The 23473-nt window shown below is 38.8% G+C and overlaps 1 protein-coding gene across 5 annotated transcripts in view; it reads right to left on the bottom strand.

Annotated features, from left to right (window-relative positions):
• STT3B (STT3 oligosaccharyltransferase complex catalytic subunit B) overlaps positions 1–23473 on the bottom strand; it is a 164500-nt gene that overhangs the window by 4307 nt on the left and 136720 nt on the right. For 3 of the 5 annotated variants that reach the window (XM_070727285.1, XM_070727288.1, XM_070727287.1), the window contains exons 10-15: positions 17661–17872; positions 16985–17172; positions 16703–16874; positions 6089–6262; positions 5046–5171; positions 2313–2525 (exon numbers count right to left, since the gene is read on the bottom strand). In XM_070727285.1, the coding sequence (XP_070583386.1) occupies positions 2313–2525; positions 5046–5171; positions 6089–6262; positions 16703–16874; positions 16985–17172; positions 17661–17872 (1085 nt within the window). The remainder of the gene's footprint in view (positions 1–2312; positions 2526–5045; positions 5172–6088; positions 6263–16702; positions 16875–16984; positions 17173–17660; positions 17873–23473) is intronic. The other 2 variants (XM_070727286.1, XM_070727289.1) reach the window with 1 other exon arrangement.

The following is a 23473-nucleotide window of genomic DNA, read 5'->3' as shown; positions in this document are numbered from 1 at the left end:
TTCTTTATTGCTCTGTATTTTATTTAGTAATGTCTCCGATGTTAATATGAAAAGCGGAGGCGACATAGGGCATCCTTGACGTACTCCTTTAGTTATTGCTAATGGTTGCGTCATGTTTCCGTTTATCTGGCTGCCTGGGAGGTATAGAGGTTTTAAACTTTTAAACATTTTAATACAGTTTGTTTCCCCCCTGATTTATTCTATTTTATTCACAAATTCCCTGATAATTCTGATATTTCTCAAATTTCCCTGATAATTCCCTGATTTCCCGGTTTTCCATGTTTGCTGGACACGCTGATATTGTCCAGTAGCAAAGAAAAATATTTATTGATTCTTGTTGCTTTTTGCTAATGCCACTGTAACTTTTTAGCATTCAATACAAGAAGTATTATTCCCAAAACTGCAGTAATAAATCTCTTGATTAAAAAATTATTTAAAAGAATTATTGTGGGGCTTGTACATGTGTATGTGTGTGTGTGTACACAAACACACTCAGAATTGCTGCTTGAATGTTTACAGTAGATTACTTTTTTATTTAAAAAAATCAGGTAAAACCTTTCTGTTTGAAGAGAATTTTATTTTCATTTCTGAAGACTTGATTGTCCAATAGACTAGATGACCACACAATAATGGTGATAAAAATGTATTTAAATGAAATGATTTTAAAACAGGAAAAAGTCAGACCCTTGAGCTGTCAAGTTCAGGTTTAATTAATTTACAAAATAAGTCATTCTAAAATTCCTTAAGCATAATTTTTCAGAAAGACAATTTCACATTTAATAAGTGACCCAATATAATAACTAGAATACTATTAATGTATTTTAGATAGTCCCTTTCCTGGAATTTTGGGGGCACAGTCTGCCTATGAGCACAATGGTAAATATAACCCCACATGCTTTATTAATCAAATTTTAACCATTATTATTTGGGTTGTTCTTTTATTGGAAACAAAAGTGTCCATTTATGTGGCTAATAAAGTCCTAATAGCATATCTGATAAAACAAGCACAGTATTAAAATTTTCCTTTGAATTTCTTTATATTTGATTGTCTTTGCTATGTCAATTGTGTTTAGATATATTAATGACTCCATTGTAGATAAACAATTTGGGACTTTTAGATAGTATTTCCATTTAATTTCTTTGCAATTGCTTAATAGTTCCTAATTAGGTGTCTATTGAATATTTTTGTGTTTTGTTACCAGTGTCCCAAAGAAATGCATGCCAACCTCTTTCGAGGTCGTGCTCTTCCAATTGTAATATATGTTTGTTTTTGAGATTTATCCATTCTAGATCCATGTGGTAAACTAAAAAGTAGAGAAGAATTGGCAAAATAAAACATTAACATAGATTGGTGGATCTACTTACAAATCCAAACAAGATACAAAAAAGACTCTGAAGGAGCTGATATAGACACCCAAACGCAACAGTTAGATAAATTGCTTACAGGCCCAGAGGAAAATTGATATCAAAAATATATAAATATATGATTGAATATGATAAACAGGAGGAGATTGTAAAAGGATCAATGACCGCCTGGGCAAAAAATATCAGCCATAATATACCCCTGGCAGACTGGGAGCAAATTTGGAATAGAAACATTAAATTAACCAATCAACTGCGTACAAAGAAAATCAATATAAAATGTTTTATTGGTGGCACCTGGCCCCAAATAGATTGGCTAAAATATATCCAAATTGTAAACAGATTTGCTATTAGTATAAAAAGGAAAGAGGCACCTTCTTTCATGCATGGTGGACGTGTCCTGAAGCTAAAAAATATTGGAAAAACCTTCATAGATGGTTACAAGAAATAACAGGAACCATGGCTGAATTTACCCCGCAACTATTCTTACTAAGTATTATTAGGAAAATATACCCCCAAAATATCAAATATTTATTGCTATATATTGTGATGGTGACTAGAATCACCTATGCACAAAAATGGAAGGACTCAAAAATACCTGGAAATAAAGAGACAATAAAAAAAAATAGACAATGCAGAAATGGACTGGGTAACTATAAAATTGAACAACAAAAAAGATCCGGACTATTATTCTACCTGGACAATGTAATATAAATGGCTGCAAAAGAGGAAAGAAAACTCACAATGAAAATTGGCTCCCTATACAAGACTATATGTACAGATATGTAAATGTATAATATATAGATAAGAATGTCAAAGTACGGATGTTGACCAACTTGAAAATATTTAATTTATATGTGTATAAATGTATGCTTGTATGTTGTGTTTGTCTTTTTTTTAAAATTATTTTTTTAAAAAAAATTCCTTTGAAAATTTCAGTAAGAACCCACCTTTTTTGACAAATACTTCTGTTTTGGTAAAATGTTGGTTAGCTTAAGCTTATGGTCCAGTGTTTCTCTGTTATCTAACTTATTCACTTTATATATTCTAACAAGCCAGTGTTCTGAAGTAAAGGCTTCTTCCAAATGTTTAAACTTAATGTCCTTGTTACCAATTTCAGCATTGCGGGTTCGATCAAATCCTGGGGGAGTCCGAAAATCCAGCTACAAAATTAATGCAACCCATTAGCGTGCAGGTATATTAAATTCTAGACAAACTATGAAGGTATATACATCATCTTGAAAACATGGGTAACAGATTTGATAATGTTATTTATAATATGAAACAAATCATGAGCCCTTTTACTCCGCACAGTATAGAAGTCCAGAATTAAACTATATAAATTAAATATGAAATAAGTAAGCAGTTTCAGTACAAAAAAGGAGAAAATATCAAGAATTTCAACAGAGTTCTTCCCCTCTTGGAAATATCTTGATTTATTATTTCAAACTGTAGCCAAAAACCCTAATAAACTAATAATCATAATATACAAAAGTTATAAATGTAGATCATGCATTGGCACTAAGAATGCTTTTGAAATAAAGCATATTTCAAGAATGTTTCTGAAATAAAATTAAAATTAAACCAAAACAGATTCCAGTGAGAATTAAATGCCATTATGACTACCTTTTCACTAGCCTCTATTTGCTATATCTTAGTTGACAAGGAAATATAAAGGCATAATGGAATTTTGAAAGCAATCTAACCTTAAATTTTGAGAGGTAAAAACCAAACTTTGAATTGAGCTCAGTAACAAAATAGTAACTAGTACAACTGTTAAAGGATTGATTTAAAAAATAATTTGTGCCCCTGCATGCTTATCCATCATTACAAGGAAAAATTTCCTTTCTTTTCTTTATTAGGATTAGATAAAAAGAACTACCTCACTTTTATCATGTTATAGAAAGGCTTATTAATGATGATTTTATATAGTCACAATCTGTGAAATGTATTGTCAGGGATATACAGTGGTACCTCGTCTTACGAACTTAATTCGTTCCGTGACGAGGTTCGTAAAAAGAAAAGTTCGTAAGATGAAACAATGTTTCCCATAGGAATCAATGTAAAAGCGAATAATGCGTGCAATCCCAAAACTTACCCCTTTTGCCTCATTACCGCCGGCATTCGGATCCTTGTTTGGGGGCGGGTGGAGGAGGTGTGGGAGACGGGGAGGGGGGAGACAGCGCAGGCTGCCTGGAGAGAGCCTTGTGGGTAGATTGACATGTGGGGGAAGCTGCCTGGCCTTCCACAAAGACCGAAAAGTCCACAGTTACTGTCCGGCTGCAATGACTGGAAGGGAAGGGAAGTGAACGCACGGGCCGTTTGTACATGCATCTTCTCAGATTTTTCATGTCTGGGAGGCCCTACTGGGGTTCTAGGATCGTCAGTGGCTTCAGATTTGGTCTGGTTTCCCCCCTGTAGCAGGGCAGAGCGGGAGACCGGCGCCTAGAAGTGAGGCCGGGAAACCTCGGCGTGTCCTGCAAATGCTAGGGGGGGGGGGGATTTACATCAAAGGTTGCTGAAATGACCTGCGGATCGTATTCTGCAGTTTTGCTGCCAACCCTCCGTAGGGGATTTGGAGTCTCCCCAGGCCATTCGATACTCCTGCTGCTGGGAAAGCTGGGTTCTGTCCTGCGATGCCCTCTGTGGACACCAGCAGCCCTCCTGCCCTGGGGATGGCGCACTCAGGCCTTGTGCAGGTTCTGCGCCTTGCGCCCTTTCTAAACTTGGGAAGGTTCTTCAACTGGGAGGCAGTGGTGGGGAGGAGGAGGAGGCGCGGCTCCAGCTTCGGGTCTTGCCAGCCTTTCTTCTCCCCTGCGGCTGGGCGACCGCACCTCTTCCCAACCTCCCTCCATCCTCTTCCTCCCGTCTCCCAGCCTCCTGACCGGCCGACAGCTCCCCGGCATTCGCTTTCCTCTGCCACCACCGGTGCCCGGCTCCTCCTCCTCGTCGCTTCTTTACAAGATGACAGCCAGGTGGGGAAATAGGGGTGCAAGAGGCAGGCAAACACGTGCATGCGTGGCCGGAGCTGGAGGGGTCCCTGGGGTTCTGCAGCCAGTGCCCCCCTTCTTCTTCTCTATTTGAAGCCAAGGGAGGAGGGGGAAAGAGATGCACAGGAGGTTGCGGAACTTGGCTCTCTTTTCCGCTCTTGGCCATGCAGTTAGGAAGGGGAGATCCCCGCCTCCGGACTGCCTTGGCAAGCAAAGGGAAAATCCCAGGCGGTTTGGCATTAGTAGTCCAGAGGTGAGGAATCCTGGCGAGGGTGGCAAGCAAGGGGGAAAACCTGGCAGGGGCAGTCACAAAGTAGGGGAATCCCTGTAGCGGCAGCAGGCGAGGAATCCCGGCGGGTATGACAAGCAAGGGGGAAAACCCGGCGGGGCAGTCACAAAGCTGGGGAATCCCCACGGTAGTAAGAGCACACGCGCAGTGAGAGAGCTCACGCACCCGGGCTCGGGTTCGTACGGTGAAAATGGTTCTTAAGATGAGGCAAACAAATCTTAAACACTGGGTTCGTATCTCGAAAAGTTTGTATGAAGAGGCGTTCGTAAGACGAGGTATCTGACAATACATATCCTGTGAGCCGCCCCGAGTCTTTGGAGAAGGGTGGCATACAAGTCAAACAAATTAACAAACAAACAAACAAACATAGAAATGTAAAGAATTACTATTAAGGTGCAAACCACCTTAGCACTAACTTGCATTTCTCCAAATCTGTAATAAGACATTTTATACATAAGACAGTTCAGCAAGGTTGGAGATCCTGCTTTATCAACTCTAAACTCTCCTTGTGGAGTGAAATAGTCACTTTCCTTTAAGAAAAAGAAGGAAATGAAGAAGTCAGATTAGAAAAACAGGATAAAATAGAATTAAAAATTACAACAATCAGTTATTGTAAACAAGTAATAGCTAAAAAACCCAGAGTGATTCAAGACTGGCTTTAATTTTCTCATAGAGATTGTATTTTTATTCTAAGAAACATACAATGGTGAGGAGTGTACAAGTAGTTTTTCACTTAAAAACCATAATGGAGCTGTCCACCAGAGTCCTAAGTCATGGCAATAATAAATCACTCATGTGACCCACCTGATTTTGATTCCCCCCCCCCATTGGTCATTAATTGAATGCACTGCTTGTTAAAAGAAACAACAAGTCATTGTGAGCCAAAAACCAGAAGTAAATACCAATTTTTGGGAAAGATATCATAATATATGGTCATATCATCCTTGGACACTGCAAAGAACCATAAATGTGGCTGCTTGCCAAATACCTATGTGTACACAAACTAGATCATAAATACCCCCAAAGAAGTCTGTTGCAACTTTGAAAATTTGCTAAGTGACCGATTGTCAATCAATCTGTATAGTGCTTCAAGAATTCTTACAAAAAGATAGTGGGCAACTGAAGTGTAAAAATGGTTTGATTATTAATTAATTTTTAAATATTCATTTAATCATTCCTTGTTTTACTTTTGGTCTTGTTGATATAAGACTAAGTGATAATATGTTTTCATTTCATCTTCACTTTTGGTAACTATTATTTAATATGTTAGTTCATTAGGATACTATGTAATTATAGTCAATGTATATAAGTGTCCATAGAAATATCAAAAATATTTGGGATAATTTCTTTTACAGAAAGACGAAAATTTATACACAATCTTGTCAGTTAAGCAAAAAGCTTTTGCAGGAATACCTCATGTGCACATTTTAAAAATGTTTTGACTTACCCTAATATCTTTAGGATGTTCTCCTTCTGCTATCCTCACCATCCACAAAAATTTGTTGATGTCATCACCAGAATATCCAATTACACCTCCAAATATTATTAAGACATAATCCACATCTAGGCTTTTCATAATCTCATAGGCTGCTGTCTCATTTGATGACATAGCTTTTCCTACCTAGAATTTTTAAAAGAAATAAATAAATATATTCTCCTTAAATTTACCTTAACTTTAGGTATTTTGAACTTGGTTAATTTTTAAATAAACCACTCTAACATCTTCAAATTTAATAGACACAGTTTCCAGCTGTGAATTTGAAGTTTAACAACTTTCCAAAGTTGCATACAAATATGTACATCAGAAAACGAACATGTATAGATAGTTCTGGAGTTACCACAGCAATTTGAGTCCAGGATTGTCATTGCTAAGTGATGCAGTGATATTGTGCAATGACACATCACTTAGCAATGGCAATCCAGACATAGTTGTCATTGTAATTTAAGGTGTGCAGTTTAAACAAGACTGGTAAAAGTTCTAGGTAAGGAGTGCAGGAGTGTCACATGGAGATGGTGAAGAACTCAGATGATGCAGAAGTTGGTGAAAGTAGTGCTGTGTGGCGTGAGAGCAGGTGGCCAGGGAAGATGTGGTGCAAATAGCATCGAGAAGAAGGTATGGCTAGCAGCTGCCTGGCATAGATTCAGGCCACGCATGCCTTGTCAGCAGTGGTAGGAAGGTAGCAAAGGTCAGCTGGAAGCAGCAGGGTTTATGATACACAGGGAGGTACTTACAGCTGGAACTTTGAACTGCAACATTTATCTAACTGTATTGTGGAACTCAAAGCATTACTTCTTGGCTGAGATTGCCCTGTGGTGGAAGTAGAGGATGCTGCCACTTAGTGCATTGTGTAGGATGAAGAAATGGAAAGATGAAGGGGGGGGGGGAGAGATTTGTGGACCATAGGAATTGATTTGCCTGGTGGTCGTAAATGCAGACAAATTACTGAAGAACCCAATTTTTATCACATGACCACAAGGGAGCTGTACTAGCTATGATTTTAGGTACCAGGTGTTAGTACCATTTGTTGAGAGCTACCATAATTGTGAACTGTTTCTGAAAAAATGTGAACTAGAACTATATATATAAATTGAATATATATTTGAAAGCAATGTGAACAAGAAAGTGTTTTATTTACTTGTGCTGAAAAACTTTATCATTGAATCACAAGATTAGCCTAGCATACCCGAACAGGTTATTAATCTTTTATAAAGTAAACCCAATGCAATTTAGAATCTTGTTTAAATATAAGATAAATTAATTTAGTAGTCTTCTACATCACACAAAAAAATTATTTCCAATTTCAAACTTTCTACGGATCAATCCCATCCTTTTCAAAAAATACTATTTTCTATCCAATCCTGTTACTTGCCAAGATGACAATACTTTGGAAAGAAGAAATTATCATTACTCTTTAATCAGTTCTAAAACTGTGGTGACTTATTTTTCAATTCATTGTTTAAAAACTGCCCTTTCATCATATTCATGGCTACATTAATTCCAGAGAAATTCAATTCAATTCAATTTATTAGATTTGTATGCTGCCCCTCTCTGAAGACTCGGGGTGGCTCACAACAATAATAAAAACAGTATAACAATGGAACAAATCTAATAATAAAATATATAAAAACCTCAACAATTAAAAACCATACAGCACATACACATCAAACATGAAATATAATAAGCCTGGGGGAGATGTCTTAGTTCCCCCATGCCTGGCGATATAGGTGGGTCTTAAGTAACTTGCAAAAGACAAGGAGGGTGGGGGCCGTTCTAATCTCCGGGGGAAGTTGATTCCAGAGGGCCGGGGCCACCACAGAAAAGGCTTGGTCGATGGGACCCAGAGAAGGCCAACTCTGTGGGACCTTATCGGCCGCTGGGATTCGTGCGGTAGAAGGCGGTTCCGGAGGTATTCTGGTCCAGTGCCATGTAATTAGTACAAAGCCCAATGCCCTGCACACCCCATGAAACACATTAAAACCTGTGTCAATTCAGTGAAGCAGTGGAAGTGTCTGGAGGCTATTAGCATTTAGATGGGTGCTAATAGGCTCAGACTCAATCCCGACAAGATGGAGAGGCTGTGGGTTTTGCCTCCCAAGGACAATTCCACCTGTCCATCCATTACTGGGGGGGGGGGGGTAGATTTTGTTCCCCTCAGAAAGGGTCCGCAACTTGGATGTCCTCCTCGATCCACAGCTGAGCTTAGAATATCATCTCAGGTATGGCGAGGAGGACGTTCGCCCAGGTTCGCAAGGTACATCAGTTGCGGCCCTATTTGGACTGGAAATTTCTAATCAGTCACTCACACCCTTATCAACTTGAGGTTCGACTACTACAACACTCTCTATGTACCTTGAAGAATGTTCAGAAACTTCAGATGGGGCAAAATGCAGCCGCGCGAGCAGTCATGGGCCTCCCGAGGTACGCCTATGTTTCTCCAGCACCCCGCGAGCTGCATTGGTTACCAATTAGCTTCTGAGCAATTCAAAGTGTTGGTTATAACATATAAAGCCCTATATGGTATCGGACCAGATTACTTACAGGACTGTCTTCTGCCTCATGTGTCCCAGAGGTCAGTCAGGTCCCACAGATTTGGCCTTCTCCAGGTCCCCTCAGCTAAACAATGTAGCCTGGTAGGACCTAGGGGAATAGCCTTCTGTGTGGTGGCCCCGGCCCTTTGGAACAAACTCCCTCTATCTCTATTCGCACTGCCTCCCCACCTTCCGCAAGGGTCTAAAGACCCATCTTTGCCACCAGACTTGGGGCCGGCAAGATCAACATCTAGCCCCAGCTGACGAATGAATTCATGTTTGATTGCCTGAATATGAGTGACTAGTTTTTCAAGAAATTTAAATTTAGATTTCTACATTTTATATATTATGTTGTTGGGAGCCACCCTGAGTCCTAGGAATAGGGTGGCATAGAAATCTAATAAAAGAACAAACAAAATATTTAATACATATATGGGTAATCCTTGACTAATGACTATTCATGGGGAAGATGCCAGGAAAGGTGGCAAGTCACTGGAATAAGTCTCCCCCACCTCCTTTGTGCACACACCATATCAATCATTGGCATCTCTCCCCCGCAGCTGCATTTTCTTGAATTTGTGTCACACTCTTGTATTTCTCCCTCACTTATGCTGGACTCTCATACATCTCCCCCAATCTTCATCTCTTATGCACCCTCCCTGACCTGTGCATCTTGTGCTCCCCCACATTACATTCCCAATCCTTATTGTACTTCTTGTACTTTCCCCTACTATACTTCCCCTGTGCCCACTTCCACTACCACCACCCCTATCCAGCAGCAGGAACTTATCTCTCTGCTGGCTTGGAATTTGCATCTTCTTGCCAGGTGGAAGTATTAATGTCATAGCAGTTATCAATATAATGTAACTTCAGCATGTTTCTAAACTATTTTTTTAAAAATTAGAGTTCACTTATTACTAATATTTTTTTTAAAAAATCTAGCAAAAGTGCAGAAAATATTTTTTTTAATAAAGTTTTATTGATTTTTTAAAAAAAATGTACATAAAACAAACATATAACAGTGCACAGTGCATGTGCCCATCACCTAACAATAACACACACACCATCACCCCCGCCACCCATATAAGAGGATTCAAAAAAGATTTAATTATTTATCTGTTATTCCTTGGCTCTATCTTGCGTCAAATATTACTAAAAGAGTGATTGCAATTTATTTTTCGTATTTACATCACAGATTCTACTTAACATATAATCTTTTACCTTATTCCATCGCACCATCAACTTCTCCAATTTATTCTCATCAAAATTATTTAATCTTATTTCCATAATTTCAAAATGTATGTGGTCCACCATGTACCAGTACCAATTTTTTAATGTCCATTTTGTAGAATCTTTCCAACCTAATACCATTACCGCTTGGGCACTTTCCAATGCTGCGGCTTTGATTTCCTTGAATTCTCCTAATTCCCTATATTTAATTAAAGTTGCTATTTCTTTTGTAATTATCCAGTTAATGTTTAACATTTTGTTAATTTCGTTCTGCACTACATTCCAAAATTTCTGAATTTCTGCACACTCCCAGAGCATATGTATAAAAATTCCCTTTTCCTGGTCCCATGCCAACATTTACCCTTCTCTTTCCCCTGGAAGTGTGCAATTTGTACTGGTGTAAAGTACCATTTATGTAAAATTTTCCTTCTCATCTCTCTAACTCTCGTATTTTTAATCTTATATATATTTTCTATTATTTCTTTCATTTCCCCTTCGTTTATTAGTAAATCGTCTTGCCAGCATCTTGTCAAACTTTTTGTTACTTCCTCTTCCATCTGCAATAGCATTCTGTATATATTGCCGGCTTGTGCTTTGCTCTCATTTATCTTTTCTCTTATTATTTTTTCTAAGCAATTTTCTTCTCGTAAGAAAGCTTCTTTATTCTCACTTTTATTTAAATATGTACTTATTGCATTAATCTGCAACCATTTCTGTTTACCAATCCACCATTCCAATCGAGTTCTGCTGACTCTTCCATCTTTCTCATATAATTGTTCAATTCTCGTTATCCCTTTACTATTTAATACCTTAATGATTCTACTTAAATTAACATCATCCCCTATATTCAATACATATAACGTTGATAGCCTGGATACCCTTATTCCACTTTTCCTCTGCCATTTATACCATATTTCTAAACATGCTTTAAAAGGATCACTTAATTTACTGGTTTCTATTCTAGTCCAATTTTTAAATAATAATTCTTTGTTGTTTATATTATTGATTTCTTTTTCTAACTCTACCCATTTCTTTTCCCCCCATAACTGTAGTTCCATTAACCTTTCCATTTGAAACGCATTTCTATATAATACTAAGCATGGACTGCCCCAACCTCCCTCTTTCTCTTGTGCAAACTGCCAATGCTTCCTTATTCTGGGTTTTTTATCTCCTTCAATCCAATAACTTAATTTGTTATCCCATTCTCTTAATTTTGCCTCAGGAAAACTACCCGGTAGAACCTGAAACAAATACATCATTTTTGGTATAATCATCATCTTAAGGGCCCTAATCTTGGCAATTCTTCCTAACCTTTTACCCTTCCAATTTTTTATCTGCTTCTGGATTTTTTTCCATATTAAATTATAATTAGCCGTCACTATTTTTATTGGATTCTTAAACAACCAAATTCCCAAATATTTCATTTTTTTGCAACCTAATTTCAATCCTGATATTTTTTGTATCTCGATTTGCTCTTTAGGGCCAGTATTTAAACATATTATCTCTGATTTCTCTATATTAACCTTAAGTCCAGATTGATCTTTAAATTCCTGGAGCAATATCATTATTCTTTTCATCATTTCTGTTGGGGTTTCGGACATCACTATAGCATCATCTGCAAACAAATTTAATTTCAATTCAAATTTCCCTATTTGATAACCTCTCCATTCCTTATCATTTCTAATTTTGTTTGCTAAAGTCTCAATTGCTAATGCAAATAACATTGGAGATAGTGGGCAACCCTGCTTAGTTCCATTCTGAATTTTAATCGTTTCTCTTCTGTTACCATTTACTCTGATTTGAGCTATATTATCCTTATATATTGCTTCTATAATTCTACAGAATGAATCTCCCATATTTAAATCTTTACATAATTGAAATAAGTAATTGTGGTTAACTTTATCAAAAGCTTTATAGACATCTAATTTTAGGATACTTAATTTTCTTTTGGTATTGGTAGCATGGTGTAAAACATTGACCACATTCCTTATTGGTTTGTAAATCTTCCTTCCTTTAACAAATCCATATTGATCTTCTCCAATTACTTTCGGTAGAATATTTTCCACCCTGTTTGCCAATATTTTCATAAATATTTTATAATCCTGATTTAATAAGCTGATAGGGCGATAAGAACCTGGGTCAGTTAAATCATGATCTGGTTTTGGGACCGTTATAATTTCTGACATTTTCCACGTCTGTGGAGTTTCAAAAGTCTCCATTACATTGTTAAACAATTTTTCCATATGCGGTAATAATACATTCATATACATTTTATAATATTCAGCAGTAAAACCATCTGGACCTGGGGCTTTAGCAGGTTTCAACCCTTTAATAACTCTAGATATCTCATCATTTGTAATTTTTGCATTTAGCATTTGTCTATCCTCTTCCTTTAATTTCTTTTTAACCTCTATAGTTTGCGAAGTGACATACTCTTTTTTGTATAAATTCTCATAAAAATCTCTCATTATTTTTTCCATTTCTAGATTACTACGTTTAATTAGGCCTTCCTTATCTTTTAAAGCAGAGATGTGGGATTTCTCTTTTCTTTTTTTCAAATAATGTACCATTTGCTTCATTGATTTATTGCCCCATCCCCTAATTCTATGTTTTATAATCATCTTCATTTTATTCCATCTTTCTTCATCAAGTAATTGCAATTTCTTTTTCTTAAGTAATAATAATGAATTCCATTCTCTATTTCTTGTAATTTTTAAAGTTTCTTGGATTAAATCTATTTCTCTCAATAAATTTTTCCTCTCAGCTTCCCAGGATTTCCTAATAAAAGCTTCTGTACTAATACAATTACCCCTCATAACAGCCTTATGTGTATCCCAGACTATTGTTTGTTTAATCTCGCCTGTTGCATTAGTACGAAAGAATCCATTCAGTTCCCTTTGTAATTTAATTCTATTCTCATCATTAGCTGAAACTAGAGGGTTATATCTCCATATCCATTGTTTCCTACAGCTCTCTATCTCAATCACTACCAGGAGAGGTGCGTGGTCTGATAACCAGATACTTTTCACTTCCGCTTTCTTAAGCTTTGCCTCATTTGTCTTATTAATTAGCATATAATCAATACAGCTAAATTTATTGTGTCTTGCAGAATAAAAGGTGTCTCTGTTTACAATGTCTTCATGTAAATCTATCATATTGATTTTATTTAAGTGTAACTTTTTCTTTTCCCCCCTCCCTGCTGTTAATTCCAAGTTGAAATCGCCTGCTAAAATCACTATACCTTCCGCAAAATTGTCTAGTTTCCGTTTTACATTTATTATAAATTGTTTTGCATTTACATTAGGAGCATAAATTACCGCTAAGGTTACTAACTTATTTTTTATTTTCCCCTTAATAAATAACATTCTGCCATGTTTGTCCCTTTTAATATTAATTAATTGAAAGTACACTCTTCGGTTAAACAAGATGACGACTCCTTTTGATTTAGTCGTTCCTCTCGACTCATAAACTTGTTGCCACTCGCTATTTGAAACTAATCTATCTGTTTTTTCCCTTCCTTTATGAGTTTCTGATAAAAGTAAAATATCAATTTTACTGTCCCTAGCCAGCTTCATGATCCTAAAACGCTTTTTCTGTGATGCAAGACCATTTACATTCAATGATAATAACCCTATATCACCCATTTACATAATTTTAAATACATTTCCCCCTCCTGCAAAACAGAGCCTACTGGAAAAATGTTTTTTAGTTACCATGAATCCCCACCCTAGTGCCACTCCCCTAACCCCCCCCAGGGGGAGGCAACGAAAAAAACTTTCATTATTGAGAGGCACTCTTGGATCTGCGTTCCACCAGAAAGCTCCCCCTTTCTCCCCATTTTACAACGTATCAAAAGATTTCCCCCTCCTTCCCTCCTCTCCCTTTATTAGTTAGCGAAGAAAACCAAGAAAAAAAGTACACAAAAAAAAGATTAATCAGTTGAAAATCATGGTACCATATTAGCAAGTCAGCTCAGTTCAGTTTATAATTTTTTCTTCTGGCGGGTGACCCTTGGCTCATCCCTCTTCTCTTTCTCTTTTTCCTGGAGAGAATCCAGTTCCTTTTGGAGTGCTGCGATCTTCTCCGCCCTGCTTTGTTCTGCTACACGGGTCGGTTGGAGCATAAACAGCTCACCCTCAGCTGCTTCTGGCCGGCTTTTCGATGTCTGTGCCTGGGACTCTCCATCCGGATTTAATCCCAACTGATGAAGTAAATTTCTCCCCTCATCCAACGATCTCGCCTGGAAAGCCTTGGAATCTTTAAAAACAAATATTGTAGCTGGATAACGCCATGAAAATTTAATTCCATTTTCATAAAGTTGGGAGGTCACTTCTCTCATCTGGTTTCTCATCCTGAGGGTCTCAGCAGACAAATCTTTTAAAACGCGTATTGGAATGGCTTTGTAACGTAAGTTTAAAATCTGCTTCAACTCTTTGAATATTTCTGCTGCTCTCCTTTCTGAGGCAAACCTTACGATAATGTCTTTTGAATCCCCTCGATTCCAGGATCCAAAAGCCCAATGAGCTCTTTCAAATTCTTGTAGGTCGCATTTAACCTTGTTTTCATTGAGCCACTGAAGAATTTCTTGAATAAGATGTTTGCTCTCCGCAAAGTCTTTGGGAAAACCCCTCAGACGAAGATTAGATCTGCGCTGTCTGTCCTCCAAATTTATGATGCGGAGTTCCTGGCGAGACTTCCCCATCTCCAGTTTCCCAATTCTTTGATCTTGTGTTTTGGTTTGTTCTTTCAAGTCTGCCATTCCAGCCCCTACGACTGATAATTCCTTCTTCATATCTTGGAGCAGCTGTCCCATGTCAGCAAATGCTTTAAGCAACGAATCCATCTTTCCTTCCAACTCCGTAGTAGACGCCATCTTTCCTTTGTTCTCGCTTCTTCACTTACACACTTTAAAAACTATTGCTTGCTTCAACTTTTAACTCCTTCCCATAAGGTTTTCAACAGCCTTGTTCAATTCGCTTCCTCTCGATCCACTTTCACCAAGCTAGAGAGGGTTGTCAGGGGTTAACTTTTACTTTTCCTTCTTCACATGAGGGAGCCTTCTCTCGGTGCGTCTATCTAGGGCGACGCATGCGCAGAATCCCCAGTGCAGAAAATATTATAAGACTGAAATAACATAATAAAGCTGATAATATATGTTGAGCTTGTTCAAGTATTACAATACAGTGGAACCTCGACATATGAGCAGCTCTACTTACGAGCTACTCGAGATAAGAGCTGGGAGGGGAGCGACATTTTTGTTCGCCTCCCGAGCTCACATTCGGGATACGAGCGCCAAGGAGCTGTCTCCTGAAGCCGAAAGCTAACTTCCGCGTTCGGCTTCAGGAGACAGCTCCTTGGCGCTCGTATCCCGCGTGTTTTAAAAGTTTTTAAAAAACTAATGAAATCTTATTACCTATATTCTACAATCATTATTATTAGTAAGATTGCTATTGTGCTGTATTCTACCAAGTTTTAGAGTAATATATAGCATAAAAAGTTGAAAACAGCGGGAAGAGATGTCATAATGGCACAATCCATGAAGAATAAACAATCTTTTAAAATCCACAAATGTTCCAGAACTAGGTTTTCATCACTCTCTGGAAACTCATCTAGGCATTGGAGGTCCATATAGCGAAAATCAAGTTACAGTGGAACCTCGACATACGAGCAGCTCTACTTACGAGCTACTCGAGATAAGAGCTGGGAGGGGAGCGACATTTTTGTTCGCCTCCCGAGCTCACATTCGGGATACGAGCGCCAAGGAGCTGTCTCCTGAAGCCGAAAGCTAACTTCCGCGTTCGGCTTCAGGAGACAGCTCCTTGGCGCTCGTATCCCGCGTGTTTTAAAAGGTTGCAGCCGGCCTGGGGGGCTGCTGGCAAGCCCCCGAGCCCGGCTGCAACCTTTTAAAACACACGCGCCGCTTCGTAGCTGTCTCCTGAAGCCGAACGCTAACTTCCGCGTTCGGCAGCAGCGGGTTTTTTTTGTTGTTGCACGGATTAATTGACTTTACATTGTTTCCTATGGGAAACAATGTTTCGTCATACGAGCGTTCCGACTTACGAGCCTCCTTCCGGAACCAATTAGTCTCGTAAGTCGGGGTTCTACTGTATAGCAGAATCAGTTCAGGGACTCACTTTTAGTAAGGATGGTGATGATGATAATAATAATTATTATTTACAAAATATAAGTATTAACGTTACCAGCATGTTTAACCTTTGAGGCAGGTTTAAAAATAAAAAGATTCTTAGGAGTTGCAAGTAACACATATTCAGGCCTGCAAGTGTAAATGGCTTACAGGATGTCCACTCCTAGTAAATGAACAAATTATATTACCAGCCTTCATAATCATGAATTTTCCCCATCTCCTATCCAAAATTCAACTTCAATATCAGTGTTATTTTATTGGAAGAAAAATAAACTCAGCTGAGATTTGTGAGGCAAAAATATTACTATTTGGATAAATAACCAGTTCTTAATATATACGCTAGCTTCATTTGGCGTGCCTTGTAAAGTTTACATACAAGAAAACATGTGATTTAAAATAGCAATAACATTTTTTAAAATTCCAATCTTGGAAAAATAAGATCCAGATACATATATCAATATATTTTTTTCATAAAATTTGAAAATAATATTGTGTAAACTAAATCCTATAAAAATCCCACTGTAATCTTGGCGCATCCCTGTCTCACAATCTTTTTTTTAAAATTAAGTTTGATGAGTATAATTGAATGTAATGTTCAATATATTACAATGTAACCAATATGTACAGTAACAGCTGTGATTAATAATCACTACATACCAGAGCTATGTGGCTGTTATTCCAAGTGTTATTATCAACTAGAGTAGTTCGATTTGCCATTCCAGCTATTTGATAGCCATAATCCCACCAAGACATTACTCTTGAATGTTCATCTGTATTTTGTCTTAGCCAATAATATGCTTCCCTAAAGTCATCCAAAATGTTCCTTGTGCTATTAGAAAAATAAAAGTTAAGTTTGTGTCAAAATAATTACCACTAGATATTAGCAATGCTTTAATTATAATGTATCATAATGGATACATTTAAAAAAATGAATCTTACCCATCGTGATTGTAAGAGGCTAAAACAACACTTGGGCTGGAATAGGCATTGCTGGTTACCCATGTACAATGAACAGCGAACATCATCAATAGCATAAGCATTAACATTGTGACAATACTCTTTATATTGGGCCCAAGACCTTCTTCAGTTTTTTCTTGCTCAGATATATGTTTCCTCACTTTACCTGCCTGAGCAAAGAAAACAAATTAAACTTATCCTTTTAATATATCAGATTTTAGAGTTTAAATATCCCATTTTCGGTATTGAAAATTTCACTATTTCTGATTTTAAAAAGCACTTTAAAAATATTTCAAATGAAAAGTTTTTTCAAAATGGAATGTAACAACAGGGGCCCCCAATCTATTTGGCTGTGGCCTGTCGAAACCTTGGAGCTTCATGTGCAAGTGCAAGGCTATTCTGCTCCAGTGCCCTCCACTCGCATCTGCTGCTCACACATGAATCTCCATTTTTATGAGAGGAAGGCATACACATGCTTACTGCTCATATCAATGAATCTGCCATTCCGCGCCCCCCCCCCCCCCCTGGGTAGTGGGCTGCCAAGATGGAAAAGTTGGAGACCGCTGATAAATATTATTTCCACTTGTATGATTTTCATCTACATTAAACATTTCTGTTTAAATTAATTTTGATAGATAACAAACTTTTCAAGACTTACCTTATCATAAAGGTTTCCTGGATTTCTTTTGTCATCTTCATCACTACTATCTTCAATTGGAGGATTTTCTCTCTTCATATCATCACCCAAATAATGTTCAAAAACATTTGAGAAAGCAATGGCTGACAACATACAAACCACTGGAGTCAAAGTTAGCATCAGGCGAACCATCACTCCAGCAAAATAAACAGCACTGATTGCATACAAAGCCACTGCAAAGAGACAGACATTCAGTTTGAATATTGGGTTATTCATAAATGCAATTTTTAAGTGCATTCTAAGCTTGAATTAAAGTTTGAATGTCTATTTCCCAGAAGTCCATATGAATAAAACATTATCATTTTTTTAATTATATCATCCTTTAAAAGAAGGAGCTATTTAATTTACTAATTTCTTGCCACGCCTCATGCCTACCTAGAAGCTTGAAAGTATGTGAATGCAACTAATTTTTTGGAGTATAAGAAGCACCTCCCCCCAAAAGTGTGTGAAAATTTAGCTGTGTCTGATAGAAAGAATGTGGCAGTTTTGGGGCTCCCAAACACTCTATGGGTCACATTTTGCCCTCCCAGAAGCATTCTGCAGCCAAAAAAAATGGGTACGTTTTTGGTGAAAACGCAGAAACCTAGGGACCCCTAAAACAGACAAAAAACTGCAGTGTGCTTCTTTGGGGGGGGGGGGCTGGGAAGGTGAAAATATGATATGCAGAACAGGGCCGTTTTTGACGAAAATGAGCCATACGGAGCATTGCAGAGTACAGTATTTCTGGGGACTGGGGAAGGGCAAAACCCAATGCACTGAGGCCAAAAACTATTTTTTCTTGTTTTCCTCCTGTAAATTTAGGTGCGCCTTATAGTCCGAAAAATAAAGTGATAGGTACTACTTTGGTGCACTGTTCCCTCTAAGCTGCGTGGCTGTGCAGGCAACAAGAAATCTTCGCGCAGTACTTTCACTTGCTGCACAGTCGTGATGAGGAACATGACTTCCTTTGTTTCCTCACTAATTTCCCCTCAGCTGTTCCCTTTACCCAGGAACATTCTGCTCCTCCAACTTTACTACCTGTGGAGAAACCTAGCCTCTCCCCTAAATTGCACTTTGGGTCTTTAGACCGCCAATTGATGATATTTAGAGAAACGCCACGTTGGTTTCCTTTGCCACTATGGTGGCCACTATCTTTGTACAGAGCAACCTCTATACAAATGACTGGCTGTCGGAGCCAAAAGGGTCCACTGCACAGCGTGTTGCGTCGGAGTCGAAAGATGTGGCAACAGGTAAAATGTCCTTTGGAGTTTTCTTCCTTGGGGGGGGGGGGAAGAGAAGCCAGCTGGGATTACAGAAGGCAATTGCAGGGATCTCCAACCTGGGCAATTTTAAGACTTGTAGACTTCAACTCCCTTTGCAGTGCTGGCTGAGGAATTCTGGGAGTTGGAAGTCCACAAGTCTTAAAATTGCCAAGTTTGCGGATCCCTGCTCTATTGCAAAAGTTTCTCTTTTTTTTCCAAAAAGTTTTTTATTTTTCTCCATCTTCCCACAAATAAATTCACATGTAAATACGTTTCAATATTACAAGCATCATATATAATTATACAATTTAGTCTATTATAGACTCCATCTCTTATTTAATTTTTTTTCCTATCCATCACCAGTCTGCACCTCTTCTTGTTCTTTCTTGCACTCCCTCCCTCTTTCTCCATCTCCTACTACTACCTACTAACTCCTTTACTCCTCCTCTACTACCTCTCTCTCCTTCTTTTCCTCCCCCTCTACATCCACCCTTTTTTAACCTTTCCTGAGTGTCCCCCATCATAACTCAATTCTGAGGTCTTCAAACTTGGCAACTTTAAGACTTGTGGATTTCAACTCCCAGATTTCTCCAGCCAGCAAAGCACTGGCATAACTCTGGGAGTTAAAGTCCACAAGTCTTAAAATTGTCAAGCAATTTGGGATAAGCAATGCACATCTTTTTACTATTTTTGCAATCTTATGATTAAATAAAAATAAGTGAAATACTGTACTAATCCCTAGCTCCTTGACAGTCCTTAAGGTGTGGTTAATATTAAATATATGCAGAAATAATCTTTTGCATCTCCTTCCATAGCAGTAATTCTGAAATTGTGGTGAACTTAATTTTACAACATTTTATACAGCCTATTTAATGGGTCATAGAGAGAGGAAAGTATAACATTCCTTATTTTGGTCTGTGATCTTAGGAATGTTCCCATGTAGAATGTACAAGTCTATTAATTCTCTATAAAACTGATAATTCATTAATATACAACAGCTAAAACCACATTCCCTCTCTGTGCTAGCTCTTGTACCTCCATTGTTTGCCAGATCCTGAAACAGTTGTGCACAGCGATGCTTACATGAACTGTGAAACTAATATTATTAAATTTTTCCATATACTTTAACTGTGAAATTATTGTACTGATTGACTATAATAGTATTTGTGCAGTCAGAATCAGATCATTCCTGGATGTGAGAAACTGTAAGATGAGACTTTCAGTGACTAACTGTGTACATTACTGCAAATGTAAATGTTGGTTGCCCCGGATCTATGTAACCAATCCCCCCCCCCCCCCATGACCGTACTGCTCCCACCCTATTGGCCTTCCGAAAGTTTGTGAAGACCTGGATTTTCCGGCAGGCTTACACCTGTCACGGCTGAATTGTGTTGAGTGGCATGCATGTGTGTTGACTAGATTGTTTGTGCTGGGGTTTTATAATTAGGGTTTTGTTATGCTGATCCACATTCTAGAGTTGCCCAAAAAACTAAAATATCACATTGGCATAAATATTCAAATCCTTTGCAACAACATTTGAAATTTAGCTTGGGTGCCTTCCATTTCTCTTGACTGTTGATGACATGTTTCTACGGCTTGATTGAGATCTATCTGTGGTAAATTATATTGATTGGATGATTTCAAAAGAAACACATCTCTATAGATGGCCTCACAGTTGACAATGCATAATGCAGCAGAGCAAAAGCCATGAGATCAAAGGAACTGCCTGCAGAGTTCAAAGATAGAATTATTGCAAGGTCCAGATCTGGAGAAGGCTATAATAAGATTTCTGCTGCACTGAAGATTTCTAAAAGCACATTGGCCTCCATAATTCTCAAATGGAAGATGTTTGGCACAATTGGGGCTCTTTTTGCCCAATCAAACTGAGCAATAGGGGAAGAAGGGCCTCAGTAAGAGAGGTTGACCAATAACTTGATGGCCACTCTGACTGAGCTCCAGAGATCCTATGTGGAGATAGGACAGAGGTCCAGAAGGAGAACCATCACTGCTGTCCTCCACTGATCTGGGCTTCATGGCAGAGTGGCTAGATGGAAACGTCTCTTTAATGCAAATGCAAAATACATGAAAGCCCACTTGGAGTTTTAAAAAGCACCTGAAAGACTCTCATATTGTAAGGAACAAGTTTCTCTGGTCTGATTAAACCAAGATTGAATTGTTTGGTCTCAATTCTATGTCACGCTGAATATTGGACAGCCCCAGAGACATTCAGTAATTAAATAGTTAATTGTGTGTTTTATTAAGATCCTCCTATTATGATGTAATATCCTTCCACATCTAACCTCACATCCTTCTTCTTCATGCAAAGATCTCCATTCCTATTCTAACCTCCATCATGTAAGACGTATTTGTTGTTTTGTCCACCGAGACATGTTTATTTTTTCTATTTTTATAATAAAAGAAAACTTTTTTTTTGAACAAATGACTGGGCTCTCATCCATCACCTCCGCGGTGGGTTAATGTTCAAACGGACATTAATCACTTGCAAACCATGACATTCTAAACATTATGTTTTGAGGAAACCAGGCACCATTCATCATCTTCCCAATATCATCCCCACAGCATAGCATGGTAATGACAGCATTATGCTGTGAATGTATTTTTCAGCAGCAGGGATTGGGAAACTGGTCAGGGTTGAGGAAAAGCTGAATGGAGCATAGTTCAGGGATATCCTCAATTAAAATCTCTTCCACAGTGCTCAGGACCTCAGGACTGGGCCAAAGATTCACTTTCCAAAATGACAACGATCCTAAGCACACAATCAAGACAACAAATGTATGGCTTAGGGACAACTCTCTGAATGTCCTAGCCATAATCCTGACTTGAACTTTACTGAACATCTCTGGAGGGACCTGAAAATGGCTGTCCACTGATGATTGTCATTTAACCTGACTGAGCTTGAGAGGATTTACAAGGAAGAATGGCAGAAAATCCCTCAATCCAGGTGTGCAAAGCTTGTCACATCATACCCCAAAAGACTTGAGGCTGTAATTCATCCTAAAAGTGCTTCAACAAAATACTGAGTGAAGGGTCTGAATACTTATGCCAGTTTTTCTTTTTAATAAATTTACAGACATTCCAAAAATTCTGTTTTCACTTTGTTATTATGGAGTATTAAATGTAGATTAATGAGGGGGGGGAAGGAATTTCAACAACTGTGGAATCAGGCTGCAGCATAACAATATTGACAAAAATGAAAACTTCCTGAATGCATTGTAAATAGCCTAAATAAATAAAATATGAATACATTAAATAAACTTATAATTGGGTCCTACACAGGGGTAAAATGGTACTGGTTTGGTACAACCGTTAGCGGACATGTGGTTGGTGCGCCAAACCAGTAGCAATGGCTGGCCATGCGCCCAAACCGGTCCCCCAGTCGCCGCTCGCTCGCCCTGGCCTACCCAGTCTCTGCTTTGCAGCCTGCCTGCCTGAAGCCCCCCGATCTGCCTCCCAGATAAGCCTGCAAAGTCATGGACTATCTTTCTGTTCCTCCCCTCCCCCCACCACCATCCCAGCCTGTCTCCCCTACTCCATTCCCCATGCCCTGCCTTCTACACGGTCTTCCCATTGTCCCGTATCTAACTTGCAAAAGGCAGGCAAGCGGAAGGCTATGTGGAAGATATATTTGAGCCAGCTGGCCATGGGGAAGGGAGCTAGCAGCCTTCCTGGCAGTCCCCCTCACCCGCTTGCCTTATAAGGTCAGTGTCTGGCCTGTCCAGTGGATGGGCAGATGGCTCTTGGTGGAGACACAGCTGCTGCTCTGGGGCTGAGAGGTGTGGTGGCAATGGCACTCTGGGATGGTAAGTAGATGTTCTGTGGCTGCACAGTCCTTCTCAGCCCCAGAGCAGCAGCAGCAGCAGCTCTACTAAGTGTGGCAGGACTGTGGCCCATACGGAAGGGAGTAGGGGAGTCAGGCTTACCAAATACACCGGGCAGAGGATCTAGATGGTAAGGCTGACACTGGCAGGGCAGGATCTGCTTAATTCGTCCGCTGAGCCAATTCGGAGGGACATGGCGAGGCTCGCTCGCTTTTTGGGCCTGGTGTGCTTGGCTTCCGTGGGGCCTTTGGTCCCTGCCTTCCCCTCCACTTTGGGTCCTGCTCCCCCATCCAGTCAATGGCAGGGGATGTTCTCCTTCTCAGAGTACTTTCTTTCTTTACCCACTGAGCGAAAGAAAGAAAGAGAAATAAATAAATAGGAAGGACGAAAAGAGAGATAGAGAGCAAGAGCAAGAAAAAGATAGAGACAAGAAAGGAAAAAGAAAGGAAGAAAAAGGAAGAGGAAGAGAAAAGAAAAAAAAAGGATGGGAGAGAGTCAAGAAAGAAAGAAAGAAAAAAAATTGAGTACAATTGAGCCGAAAATGTTGATTGCTAACCAAGAGCATTGCTAAGTGAGTTTCACCATATTTTACAAGTTGATCATGACCACTAAGCCACACCCACCAAGCAACTCCCAAGGAAAATTTTTGCAGAGAAATTTTTTTAGATTTCACTATTGGCCTACATCTATGAAA

Source organism: Erythrolamprus reginae, chromosome Z, assembly GCF_031021105.1.
Source record: "Erythrolamprus reginae isolate rEryReg1 chromosome Z, rEryReg1.hap1, whole genome shotgun sequence".
NCBI classification, from domain to species: domain Eukaryota; kingdom Metazoa; phylum Chordata; class Lepidosauria; order Squamata; family Dipsadidae; genus Erythrolamprus; species Erythrolamprus reginae.
The sequence above is the reverse complement of the archived record's forward strand: the minus strand, read 5'-3'. Positions and strand labels throughout refer to the sequence as shown.